The 13,873-nt window shown below is 37.7% G+C and overlaps 1 protein-coding gene across 1 annotated transcript; it reads right to left on the bottom strand.

The window, feature by feature from the left end:
* Positions 1-1,151: 1,151 nt before the first annotated feature.
* On the bottom strand, positions 1,152-13,824 carry LOC123643690 (cytochrome c 2). The gene is made up of 3 exons (XM_045559346.1): positions 13,748-13,824; positions 8,905-9,084; positions 1,152-1,297 (listed from the first exon to the last, which is right to left on the bottom strand). The coding sequence occupies exons 2-3, from the start codon at positions 9,071-9,073 to the stop codon at positions 1,152-1,154; spliced, it is 315 nt and encodes a 104-aa protein (XP_045415302.1). The 5' UTR covers positions 9,074-9,084; positions 13,748-13,824.
* Between the last annotated feature and the right edge of the window lie 49 nt (positions 13,825-13,873).

The raw sequence follows: 13,873 nt of genomic DNA, 5'->3' as shown, positions 1-13,873 counted from the left end.
TCACAGTAGTGGCATCCGCCAATACTTTAACTTGCTAACATATTACCCCTATGATAATGGTGAAAAGTCACCAGGAGTTGGAGTAGAAAATCCAAGTTTTGCTTCTGGCACCAGCTCTCTCTAGGTCTTAATGTAGAAGGTAAAAACCTGTATCACGGGGTGCTGTTGTGAAGTGTAAATGAGATAATGGGTTTCCTATCTTCATCCATAATGGCCTCTGACCAGTCCACTGCCCCTCTCTCTGGTATGGAAACAGCTTCTCCATCTTGCAGGGCCGTATCACTTGGATGATAGCATCCTTATAGGACTGCACAGCGGCTTAGGGGCTGCCTCACACTACACAGAACCACTGTTCTCTTCCACACAGGCCCTGTTATAGACCTGTCCCACCATGCCTCTCTTCCACTTACTGTGAACTGAGGGCTCCTTCCACATTTATGGTGAGGGTTTGGGGATTTTTTTTCTCTCTCTCTCAGTATCCTTGCTTTCCCTCCTGTAGCCCAGTTTTATATTACTCAGAACTAGAAGTATAGCATAAAAATATTAATGCAAAAAGATTACATGTTATATGATACAAATTTTTATTAATATAAGACATGCTTTTCTCCTTCTCTCTAGGTTTTATTTTGGGGTCAATAATTTGCTCTTTTTTTTCCAAAAATATTCCTAAGGTAAGATCACCCATTTGATTTCATTTTTCCTATTTTTTTCCCTGTAAAGTTACTTTAAGCATTGTTTATAATAAAAGGCAAACACAGCTTCATAAAAATTAAAGCTAATATTTTCTATATCTATGTTTAAATTACAGAAAAATAAATGTGGGAACTATGATCAATAGCAGTTGCTAGGTTTATAAAATATTTTGTGCACATAAAGACTACTGAAGCACAATAGATTTCAGTTTCCTTCTCTTTCCTCCTCCATCCTGACCTATCCCCATCCTTAGTGAGCAGAAAAAAGCAAGTTCAGACTCTGAAGGGCATCTGGTCAGTAGGTTACACACAATCAAAAATATCAACCTTTATTTAAAAATGTTAAACTTACTACAGGCTGATCAAAAAGATCAAATATGGCTTCTTTAAACATGCAATATTTGAAATTAGAAAATTTTGGCTTATAACTAATATTTTTGAAGTTGCAATAGCATTGCATTAAGATGTTGCCTGTTTCAAATATTGAATAAGATCTTCTCTCTCACTCTTCTTTTTAAGGCCAGCAAAGACCATTTTAGTTCCAGGGATATATTTCTTTGGGTTCTCCAAATATTCCATCAGAGTCGCTTCTCCCCAGATAATACCTATAAAGGTGAAAATAAGTTTTCAGTTTGTGTAGCTACGTTTGTAGAGCTTACTTTCTGATGTGACCCACATATGTGAACAAAAGATAACTCTTGGACTCAGTAGGAGGACTATTATAACTGGGAATACCTATACATTCTGACCTATGAGAAAATTCCAAAATTATTCTTCACTCCTTGGCTTCTCTGTAGAAATCCAACAGTGACATACTATTTAGGGTTACCCAATGTACAGCAATGAACTATCACCCCAGACATGTTATGCCTAAGCATTACCTCATCTTCCTACAATCACAGTGAGTTCCTTCTAGAAAAGATCATTTAATCCAACCCTCATTTTGCAGATAAGTAAATGTTGGCCTAAAGAGAGGAAAGTAACTTCCCCTAAGCATACAAAGCTAGTTAGAGTCAAGAATTTGACTAACTCACATTTCAATCTTATTTCTACCAATCATACCAATCTGCCTCTGTTCAGATCTCCAGAAAAATCTATAATTTCAGAAATCCTATTTTAAGATGACTGAAAAAGGCTGCCTTTTTCCTTTCTAAAACCAGTCAAAAAGGACATGGACAAAGAGAAACAAAAATGCTAACTTCACTTTTGATAAAACTTTTGAGGAAGCACCTATGGCTCCAAATTTGATATAATTAATAGACTGCCAAGGACATGAATCCTGGACCAAAGTGAAAGGATACCTTTCACTAATGATCTCTGGAGAAGAGAAGATATCATTAAAGTATGTGACACATCTTGTAAGGCAAAGTCATAATCCTTTGTTTGGCTCAAACAGTATAGGGTATATCAGCTGGCTGTGAAAGTCTCCTTAAATTCAGTCTGACACTGTGGAGGGCCAGGGGAGCCTGGATTAATGAAGAAAGCACGTACATCTTTGAAAGAAGAACTTATTACAGGACAGAAGAGAAACTTCAAAGGTTGCATAACCTTAGGGCTGCCCAGTCTTTACCAGCTGAAGTAAAGAGCCAAATAACACCTCCACCAAAACATACAAACATACACACTCAGACATATACATGTATCTCTAACATAACTGAGGAAGACCTCACAACTAAGTGGAACACTCAGACCCTCACCCTTACTATCCTTCTACAAATAACTAGTCCAAGAAGAACTATCTTCATCAAAAGATGAGTAACAATCAAAAAGGAATCAGCACAAAGAAGTACCGAAGATACATACACATAACATACACACACACACAAACACACACACTATACACACACAGCAGAAAGGAAGAGAAAAAAAAAAGTTAAATGAAACATACACATCAGAAACTATGTAAATTAGACAGATGAAACTCATGACCACATTCCCATGGATACAAAAAAGGTCTTTATGAATCAAGGGCTCAAAGTAGAGCTACAAAGGCTCAAGTAGAAAATTATATAACAGAGAAAGGCATAAATGACAGCAAGATGAACAGATGCTGCTGATAGCACAATGAGGTTTGAAAATACTGGTAAAGGAGTTTGAGGTTGCTGTGAGCTAGGCTGATGCCATGGCACTCTAGCCAGGGCAATAAAGTGAGACTCTGTCTCAAAAAAAAAAAAAAAAAAAAAAAAAAATTGAAAATGCTGGTAAAAACAAAAACAAAAGAATGAAGAGTTTAAAATGGTTACTCTAGCTATCAGATGAAAGGGAAAATGACAGATACAGAAGATATTCAGGCAAAGGAGATACAAGGTCTGTACAAGTGGTGACTCAAGTAAGATTTTTTTAAAAAATAAATAAAAAACAATAAAATTATTAAAACATATTATTCAAGAAAACTTTCAAAAATAAAAGCCCTGAATTTACCAATTGGAAGAGCACAACACATCCCAGGAAATACTGAAATCAACCAAGCCCGAGACATAGCTTAGCAAAGTTACTAAATTTCAATAAGAATGTTACTAAAACTTAGGGGAAAAAGAATAAAATAAAAATAAAACCAAGTAACTCATAATGGAAAACCATCAGGCTAGTTTCATATTTCTCCAAATAATAATTAAACATGAAGGATATAAACTCCTGTGGAATTAAAGAGTCTCCCAACAATTTTATGCCCAGTCAAATTATCATTCAAGTGTAATGCAATCCCCAGATGTTTTCAAACATCCAAGAACTTGGATAATATAGTTCTAATAATTCTTAGTGTTATTACTAATAGAAAACCATCCATCAACCCAAAAGATAAGGAAATAAAGATGCTATGGTAAAAGCTGGGAATATCCACTAGTATCATTTAAATGTAGAATAAATGTTAAAACAATTGTGGTAATTATGGTTACATGAAATGTAAATGATATAGATCATATCAGAGTAGAAATAATGATGTTAGTAGCCAGAGTTAGGAGACAGTGTGAAAAAAAGGGAAGGTTGCATAAATACCTTGATTTTTCTCATCCTTGATAGTAGAGGATAAAGAGATATTGCTTAAAGTAGATAAATCAAATAGCAGAGGCATATGGATATTATTTAAAGTACAAATATGGCCACTAAAATGAAAATGAATAATTTTACCAGAATTAGTTGGTGGAGGGAGAGGAATAGGGAAAGGTCAGGAAAAGTGAACATACATAATTTCCTTGTCACTCATACTGGGAAATATTCTCTTGAACTATTCGAATTTTTGTATAATATAATATCCACATATTTCAAAATATTTTAAAATTATTAACACATTTATGATTTAGTGTGTCCTACTGTAGCCACTGCAAGATTTGACATGACAATAGGCAAAAGATAAGGCCTAATCCCTAATAAGTTAGTTTAGCTAATAAGTTAGTTTTGCTAATCCCATGATAAGATTTCTTTAAAGGCCCAAGAAAACCTGGGTTTGAATCCTAGTTCTGTCACTACTAGCATAGAATCCTGGAAAAATCATGATTAATTCAAACATTTTGTTTTTCAAACCTGCTTCAATTATCACTGCCCAGAAGTGCAAACACCACTTTAATGCACTATAAAGACATCATTCTTAAAGGAAAAATTGTATCCATTTAATGATGTTTTCAAAAACACACTATGGATGGTTCAAGATCACTAATGATTAGGAAAATGCAAATCAAAACCACATGAGATAGCACTTCGAATCCATTAGGATGACTATTATCAAAACAACAGCAAACAACAAGTGTTGGTGAAAATCTGGAGAAACTGGAACCCTGTGCATTGCTGGTGGGCACATAAAATGGTACAGCCAACTGTGGAAAATGGTATGGCTATCCCTCAAAAAATCAAACACAGAATTATCATAGGATTCAGCAATTCCACTTCTGGATATATACCCAAAGAAAGTAAAAGCAGGGACTCCCCTTGACAGATATTTGTACACCCATATTCATAGTAGCATTATTCACAATAGCCAAAAGATGGAAGCAACCCAAATCTCCATCAAGGGATGAATGGATAAATAAAATGTGCTATCTCCATACAAGAGAGTATTGTTCAGCCCTTAAAGAGATGGAAATTCTGACACATGGTACAACATAGATGAACCTTGAAGACATGACACTAAGTGAAATAAGCCAGTCGCAAAAAGACAAATACAGTATGATTCCACTTATATAAGGTATCTAGAATAGTCAAATTAACAAAGACAAAGTAAAAGGGTGGTTGCCATGGGCTGTTTAATGAGTACAGAGTTTCAGTTTGAGAAAATGCAAAAGTTCTGGAGATTGATAGTGGTGATGGTTGCAAAACAATGTGAATGTGCTTAATGCCATAGGATTGTACACTTAAAAATGGCCGGGCACGGTGGCTCACGCCTGTAATCCTAGCACTCTGGGAGGCCGAGGCGGGCGGATTGTTTGAGCTCAGGAGTTCGAGACCAGCCTGAGCAAGAGCGAGACCCCGTCTCTACTAAAAATAGAAAGAAATTATATGGACAGCTAAAAATATATATAGAAAAGTTAGCCAGGCATGGTGGCACATGCCTGTAGTCCCAGCTAGTCGGGAGGCTGAGGCAGGAGGATTGCTTGAGCCCAGGAGTTTGAGGTTGCTGTGAGCTAGGCTAATGCCACGGCACTTTAGCCTGGGCAACAGAGCAAGACTCTGTCTCAAAAAAAAAAAAAAAAAAGGATAAAATGGTCAATTTTAAGTTATATATATTTTTATACAATTCTAAAAAAAACATTATATAAGGTTATTTCTATAATCATGCATTTTGTAAAACTGTACTCTAAGCAAGACACATGGGACAGAGAATCTTCTTTAAAATATGAGAATTTCTGTATTCTTCTGAAAATAAAAGTATTGTAATTATTTGCAACAGAAAAGTCATGCATAGAAAATAAAATATGATTGACAGTGCACTGCAATTTGTATTAGTGCTATACTATTGGCGTCCTGGTTCTTCTTCTTATTCAAGCCTGTCTTTGGCCAAGCTATGCTAAAGTATTTTTTAACTCTTTATTTCATTTTAAATAATTTCATTTTAAACTCCTAGTTTGGTTAACCAACTAAGATACTTATTCTTATTTCATCAGTGGAACTAACAAATAATAATATGTCCCCAAATAAGTCACAAATATTACTTAAATAATCTGATTTAGGGGAATTTTATTTCTAATTCTTGAATAATGTTAAAACCAAGCTTTTTATATAGCTTTCAACCTTTGAGAACAATCTATAATAAAAGATATATTTGTAGTAAGTTCCAATATTATTTCAAATCAATGCTAATAAGCAATAAATTCTTCAAAATATTGGCAGCTAGAGGAACAAATATTATTTTATAACAACTCTACAAATTAGTAGTTGCAAAAGTTTACTGTTCTTGTAACAGGATAATAAAATAATAAAATGACGCTACAGAGAAACACTACCTGAAAAACTAAAGAGCCATGTAAATGCAAACACTAAATGTGAGTTAAAAATGGATTTATTCAGTAGTCTATCAGCTGAAAATCCTATTGCAACAACTTCAATGCAATTCTGACATTAACTGCGCAGAGTTAGTGCAGGCTCCCAACAAGACTGCCTCATTTCAGATACTGGGGCCCTCAGGCCACTCAAACTGATTAACTGGCTACAAATTCAGCAATTCCCACAACCTCCTCAAATCAACTCACAGAACTCAGGAAAGCACTTGCTTACAACTATAGTTTTATTATAAAAGTATACCAGCCAGAGGAAGAGACCCATAGGGTGAGGTCTGCGAGAGTCCCAAATGCAGAGCTGCTGGGTCATCCCCCTGTAGAATCAGGACTCATCACTTTCCCAGCACATGGAAGTGTTCACCAACCAGGAGGCTCAACCAGAGCTTCCAGGTGAAAGTGTCCAGAGTTTTTAATTGGCACTTCATTGCATAGGCATGATTGACTGAATCACAAGCCATATGACTGAACTCAATCTCCAGCTCCCATTCTGCCCCTGGAGTTAGGACAGAATGGTTGGTCACTGCAGTACCATCAGCCCCCATCCTGAAACTAGGAGCTCATCATGAGGCATCTTCTTGGCATACCCTCAGGTTTTGGTCCCAGCAGCCAACCACAATAATAAAGACACTCCTATCACTCCAGAAATTCCAAGGTTTTAGAGGCTCCCTGTCAGGAACCCAGGACAAGGATCAGACAAATTCTTTATTATGCAATACCTATTACCAGGATTTTTGTACATAACAAATACAATGATACTGGGTTAATAGTAATTCTGTTGATATTTTAAAAGATGCTAAAATATTCCTGACTTTACAAAGATTAAATTTTGCTCTATTTACTTTTAGTAGTACTTTTAATACTTTATCAAGTATGTATTTATATCTGTATGCAGTCCTTTATTGTGGATACCCCCCAAATAAAGATATGTTGAAGTCCTAACCCCTGGTACCTTGGACTGTGGGTTTGTTTGGAAATAGGGTCATTGTAGATGTGACTAGCTCAGTTGAGATGAGGTCACATTGGAATAGGATGAGCCCCTAATTCAATATGGCTGGTGTCCCTATAAGACAATAGCCATGTGAAGACAGAGACAAACAGGGATCCTGTGATAACAAAGTCAGAGATTGGAATTATGTAGTTACAGGCTATAATTAGAATCTTAGTCATAAAAAGGAATGAAAAGCATCATAAGGAGTGTTGATTGCTATCAAAAATTATTAGACTGTTAGTTTTTCAGTACCACCCTTTGTATTCTGGGGTTTTTTGTTTGTTTGTTTGTTGTATTTTTTGTGGGGTAAATAAATATTTTCAATAAAGAGGAAAAAAAGGAATGAAGTACTGATACATGCTACAATTTATTTATTTATTTTTATTTATTTTTTTGAGACAGAGTCTCACTCTGTTCCCCGGGCTAGAGTGCTGTGGCGTCAGCCTAGCTCACAGCAACCTGAAACTCCTGGGCTCAGGTGATCCTTCTGCCTCAGCCTCCCGAGTAGCTGGGACTACAGGCATGCACCACCATGCCCGGCTAATTTTTTTGTATATATTTTAGTTGTTTGGCTAATTTCTTTCTATTTTTAGTAGAGACGGGGTCTCGCTCTTGCTCAGGCTGGTCTCGAACTCCTGAGCTCAAACAATCCGCCCGCCTTGGCCTCCCAGAGTGCTAGGATTACAGGCATGAGCCACCGCGCCCGGCCCATGCTACAATTTAGATGAGCCCTGACAACATGCTAAGTGAAAGAAGCCAGACACAAAAGGCCACATATTACACGATTCCTTTTATGTGAAAGATCCAGTAGACAAATCCAAAAAGACAGAAAGCATTAGTGGTTTCCAGGGAACAGGGGTAAGAGAGAATGGGGAGTGATTATTTAATGGATGCAGGTGTTCCAAGGGTGATAAAAAAAGTTTGAAACTAGGGAAAAGTGGTGATTTTACAACATTGTGAATGCACTAAATGCTACTGAATAGTACACTTTAAAATGGCTAACTGTATATTATATAAATTTCACTTCAATAAAAATATAAAAAGAAATAAAAAATAAAATAAAACCCTTTCCAAATAGTAGTGATCTGAAATTCCAACCTATAAGATATGCTAGGCCTCCAAGAAAAGTTCAAAATAGAGTTGTTCTGTGTTTTAAGAAAATCTCATAATCCTTAAATATATATACACATATGTACATACATACATATGTGTATATATACGTGTGTGTGTGTTTGTGTCAAGGAGTAACAAGTTGCTTTGCAAAGATATTATAGTCTTTTCCAACCATTTTGAATCTCAACCCTAAAATCCCTTCTCACTTTAAGTACTATCTACTCCCTTTCCACCAACAAATAAATAATGCTTTTCAAACTGTAATATTCTCCCATCCTGCTAAGAATCACTACTACAAATAGAATCACTACTACCATTATACCATTAAAATATGACTTTTTAAATCTAGCTCATACTTTTTCCAGATAAATGTATTGCATAAAATAAAATAGGCAAAACCTATATAGGCAAAAACCTATGCCACAAAAGATTGCTAATTCTTCTGATCAAAAGGATGACCAGTTATTCAAATGCAGGTCTTATGATATAAATCAATATTTCAGTAATATAAATATGAGGGTCTATTTTTAATGCTGCAAGTTAGAAAATTATTATAATTTCAAATCATGTGCTTTCTTCTTTAGTACAAAGTATCTGGTCCTCTCCCACAACTGCTGGTTTTTACCTTTGTTTTTATTTGCATCAGTGTAAGAAAATCCTGGTGATTGTCCTGATTTTCGGCCAAAGAGGCCCCAGAGATTTGGACCAGTCTTGTGTTTTCCACCTTTTTCCACTGTGTGGCACTGAGCACATTTTTGAATAAAGATCTTCTTGCCTGCTTCAGCATCTCCCATTTTGTTCTTCACTGAAACATTAAACCACAGACCAAAACAAATATCAGATTTGCAAAGCTGGAAAAAAAGGAATTCCATCACTTTGGCTGAAGTGAATGCTAATGATATGAAACAAAAACGTATCATTTAAAGCATGCATGCTTTAATGTCTGAGTGCTCAAAAAACATATATATATGAGAGGCACATTTCCAAGCCCTTTATATATTAACTCATCCTCACAATAGCCCTGTGATAGACACTATTAATACTGTTATTTTGGTGCACGGGGAAAATGAGGCACACAGAGAGATTAAGTGACTGGTTGTTGAGAGGTGGTGAAAGGTGAGAGTCAGGGCAGTATTAAATCTATAATTCTAGAAGTTTAACAATTCTCTTTTAAGAGTGATCTAGGCAACCCTGTATTGAGCACAATATCTGACACATTGCAGATGCTTAAAAATTTTTTTGCCCAACTAAGAGTGCTTAAAGACGACTAGGTGAAATACTTAACACTGATACATACCACTGCTACATCTAAGTTTGCATAACAAGAGAAATGTGGTCAGTGCAATCAAGGTACTAATAAAGCTTTCAAAATTTACAAAGTTCAAATAACTGAAGTGATGAAATAGGGAGGGGAAGCTCAGTAGAATATTTTAAGGATGAATACTGAACATACTCAAAATGATTAAGTGGGATTCCGCCTGTAGGAATGGAAAGAGTACCTAAGTGGAGTGCAGTAATAATGACGTGACCCTGAGTAAATCACTTCCCATCTCTAAATCTCCACAGGTGTCTACGGCCTTCTCCCCTTGTAAGTGGATACATTTGAGCCTTGAACTGGAACAAGAATCCAGCTTTCCAAACTCCCAATCTGTGCTCTTTGATGCCACGGCCTCTCTGTCATGGCTGACTTCCGCCAACCGTAGGCGGAGGGCAGAATCAGTATCGTCCAGAAATCAGAGAAGCTGCACAAGGGCTCCTCACAATAAATAAATAAATAAATAAATAAATAAATAAATGACCTTCTGTTGCACATAAGGGCAACCTGGCCCCACCAGGCAGGGGCTGGGGTGAACCTCCCACACGCCGGACGGTTGGGCACTTCTCTCTGGGATGGACCCAGGCCCAAATTGCATTGGCGCATTGCCAGCGCTCAGAAAGCAGGGCTGCCCAACCCACTCTCTTCCAACCAGGCCCACACCTACCACAAGGCCGACGACTCTGCCCTCTACCTCCCAGAGCAGTCACCCAGGGAGGCTGCCGGGCTAGAGCCCAGGCCCCCAGTTCGAGGCTGGCAGTCCCACAGCAGCACCTCGAAACCCCGGGCTGCAGGCGTGGCCGGGCATGTGCTTCCGGTGAACGCCAGCCAATGGCAGACCGGGCTCTACTCGTGCTGCTGATTGGCCCCCAGATCCCGCGGGATCCTAACTCTCCCCGAGACTTGCTCCTGCTGTGTGGCCATGGGCTCCGCATGGCCGCTGTCCACTGCCAGCAAACAACTTTGGAGCAATCGAAAGGTGGCTAATTCAACAGAGAAACTGAATTTTTAATTATTTCAGTTTTAATTAATTTTAAATTTAGGTAATTTAAAATAGTTTTATTTTAATTTTTTAAATAGCCACAGTCTCCAGATGGTTGAATGAAACTATTCTAAGTGGTACCTCTAAGTTCTGTCCTGTGATCTACAGATTTAAAGGATGTAAGTCATTAAGTTGAATCAAAAGGACCGGTATACTGTGAAAAAAAAATCAAGAGTTAAATATTACTCTCAAACTCTAACAAAGGCATGCAAACACAAGAAGGAGACTACCATTTCTTCAGTGCCTGTTACAGGCCGAGGTAAGTGATTGTATACATTATTAGCAGCCAGAAGCCTTACAGATGGGACAAATGAAGGCTCTGGACCATATTCATATGGAAAAATCTGAAAGTTATTAATTGATCACCCTTACATATCAGTGGTAAAATCTATAGAAATTTCGCAAATAGGGCAAAATATTTCTAGTTATTAAATATAATGTATGAAGATTAATATAACCAACCAAGTAAGCCTCATTGTACATGACAAAATTTTACTATTTTCTCCTGGCATTTCAAAAATCAGTCACATCTCATTTTTAAGAAAGAAATTCATAAGATTTGGGGGAGAAAAAATTTCAGAGGACATCTGAATTTCAAGTGAAATAACCATAATGTTTATCATTCTAATAATTATGCATTATAGGCTACAGGTTTTAAAGCCTTCAAAATAAAATCTGCAAGTGCACATTTTTCATTAATATAATAGTAATTAGGCCACGTGAGATGGCTCACACCTGTAACCCTAGTACTTTGGGGGGCTGCGGTGGGAGGATTGCTTTTGCCTGAGGTCAGGAGTTTGCAACCTGAGCAAGAGCGAGACTCCATCTCTGCAAAAAATAGAAAAATTAGCTGGGTGTGGTTGCACACGCGTGTAGTCTCAGCTGCTTCAGAGCTGAGGTGGGGAGATCGTTTTAGCCCAGGAGTTTGAGGCTGCAGTAAGCTATGATCACGCCACTGCACTCTAGCCTGGGTGACGGAGTGAGACCCTGTCTCAAAAACAAACAAAAAGACTAATAGTCATTCTTTCAAAGCTCAGACATTTAAGATGCTTCAGTTACATGTAATTCATGTTCAAAGATTTTTATATGATTTGTAACATGACAATTCTGTCATTACTGAGTGATGAAATGTTCTAAAATTGAGTGTGGTAATGTTTTTCTCTGAACATACTAAAAACCATTTAATTGAACTCTTCAAATGGGTGAATTGAATGCTACAAGAATTATATCTCAATAAATCTGTTTAAAATAAATAAATCATATAAAGAAAATATATTTACATTTTAGTAATTTATAAGTAAATTTCTTATTTTCCTTGAATATGTGCTATTTCACGTGATTGAATGGTAAAGAAATTGTGCTTTCCTAGCATTTCCCAATATTTCTATTTCTGGCTTTTTTTTATGCAAACTTTTTTCCTTTCTTTGTGAAAAAAATTAATGGCTCTGAATATCAGCCTAAAATTTTCAGGACCCCTATCAGTAGTCTTATTTTACAAATAATATATTGCCCAATCAGTGCAGTTTAAGAAAATTACACATTTTCCACTAGATGGCACTGGTGTGCAGATAGTATTGCTCAGAATCTTTGCACGTCCTCACATCAATAAAATTATTACATTATCATATTATTGTCATTCACCTTGGTTGGTCTGGGTAAGATAAAGAGAGGTGGAAAGTTAAGATACTTCCTAGACTTCCCCAAGGTAAACAGAGCCCTCATTTTATAGGTAAGGAATGTGACACAAAGAGAAATTATAACAATCTTGTTAGTATTAATACTAAATCCAAGGTGACCACCCAGAATCCCTGACTCTTAGTTACCATCACACAACTACAAAATATTGAGGGTTGGAGAGTGGACACCATAGTCAAAGGGAACGAGAACATTAATCTGACGTTACATTGTATTATGTATTTATATGTGTGATTTCCACAACAGAAAAAAAACATCTGAGGGTAGAGATCATGTCTTTCCTGTTGCCCATTGTGTATTCTAGCTCCTAGCACAGAGCCTGGCACATAGGTGGTTCACAATAAATATGTATCTGTTTAACTTCATAGCAACCCAGGTTTTAGCAGCATGGACTTGGACATTCAAGGAACCCTGGTCCTTGTCCACTTTTGAGTTTATTCCTTTCACCTCATTCCAATACCACTGCTATTAATAAATCTAGGCCCCATTTCTGAAATTGTGCTGGTTTTCTCCTTACCTCTCCTCTAAGGCCTGTTAACAAGAAGTCTTAGAAGTTATTAGGCATTCCCTACTTTGCTTGTTCCCTAAATTGTCTTCTAGTTCCACAATTGAGCGGTCCATCCTCTCTGCCCTCGAACCACAGGAGTGCTTGTGGAAGTTGAGTGGATCAACAGATGGAGTTGATTTGGGTTTTGGCTCTGTTACTTGTATCTTTATTACCTTTGGCTATGCTATGAGCCTCAGTTTTCTCATCTGTAACAAATGAAGCTGGAATTGGATGATCTCAAAGGTTCCTTTCAACTCTAAGGTTCTATGGTTGTAACTCTGTGACCCTCCATTGAGTTTATGAGCAAGATGGTGACAAAGACTCGCTCCTTGACCATAGCTTATTCAGGCTCCCCCCAGTCTTCTGCTTGACTACACCCAATGTTGGGCTTTCTGTTCTTGCAGAATCCAGTGCTAATCAGTGTAGTGAAAATCCCCACCCCTGGTATCTGACCACCATCAATATCCTATCACCCTGGCCTGCCTTCAGCAAGATTTCTGTTAAGCCCATCTAGCAAGAATCCCCCTTACCCATGATATTTCTTCTTCCTAATTTTCCATTCACAGACCCCTACCCCACTTCTTGGTTATAAATTCTCACTTGTCCTTATTAGAGTTGGAATGGAGTCCAACCTCTGTCCCCCACTGCAAGATCCCATTGCAATGGACCCTGTACCTATCGCCTTGGCTCCCCTTGAATATAATCTGCTTTACTATCTTTAACAAGTGTCATGAATAATTTTTTCTTTAACAATGGCAAATTTAGGGGAAGAATCCTTGGCCTTAGGAGTGGAGTAAAGCCAGCACTGAGAAAGCCTGCGCACCAGGCAGGGCTGCTCTGGCTGTAGGGAACAGGATTGCTCGACTGACCTTTGGGTTCTGGGCTCAGCGAAATTGGAGGCCTGGACCCGGTCAGGGTCCTCCGCGGGGGCAGGGGGCGCTGCAGGTCGCTTTCCGGAGGCCGGCACCCTGCACAGTGGGATAGCACCCGGCGAG

The sequence above is a fragment of the Lemur catta genome, chromosome 8 (genome assembly GCF_020740605.2).
Source record: "Lemur catta isolate mLemCat1 chromosome 8, mLemCat1.pri, whole genome shotgun sequence".
Classification (NCBI taxonomy): Eukaryota; Metazoa; Chordata; class Mammalia; order Primates; family Lemuridae; genus Lemur; species Lemur catta.
This window is presented reverse-complemented; position numbering and strand designations above follow the sequence as displayed.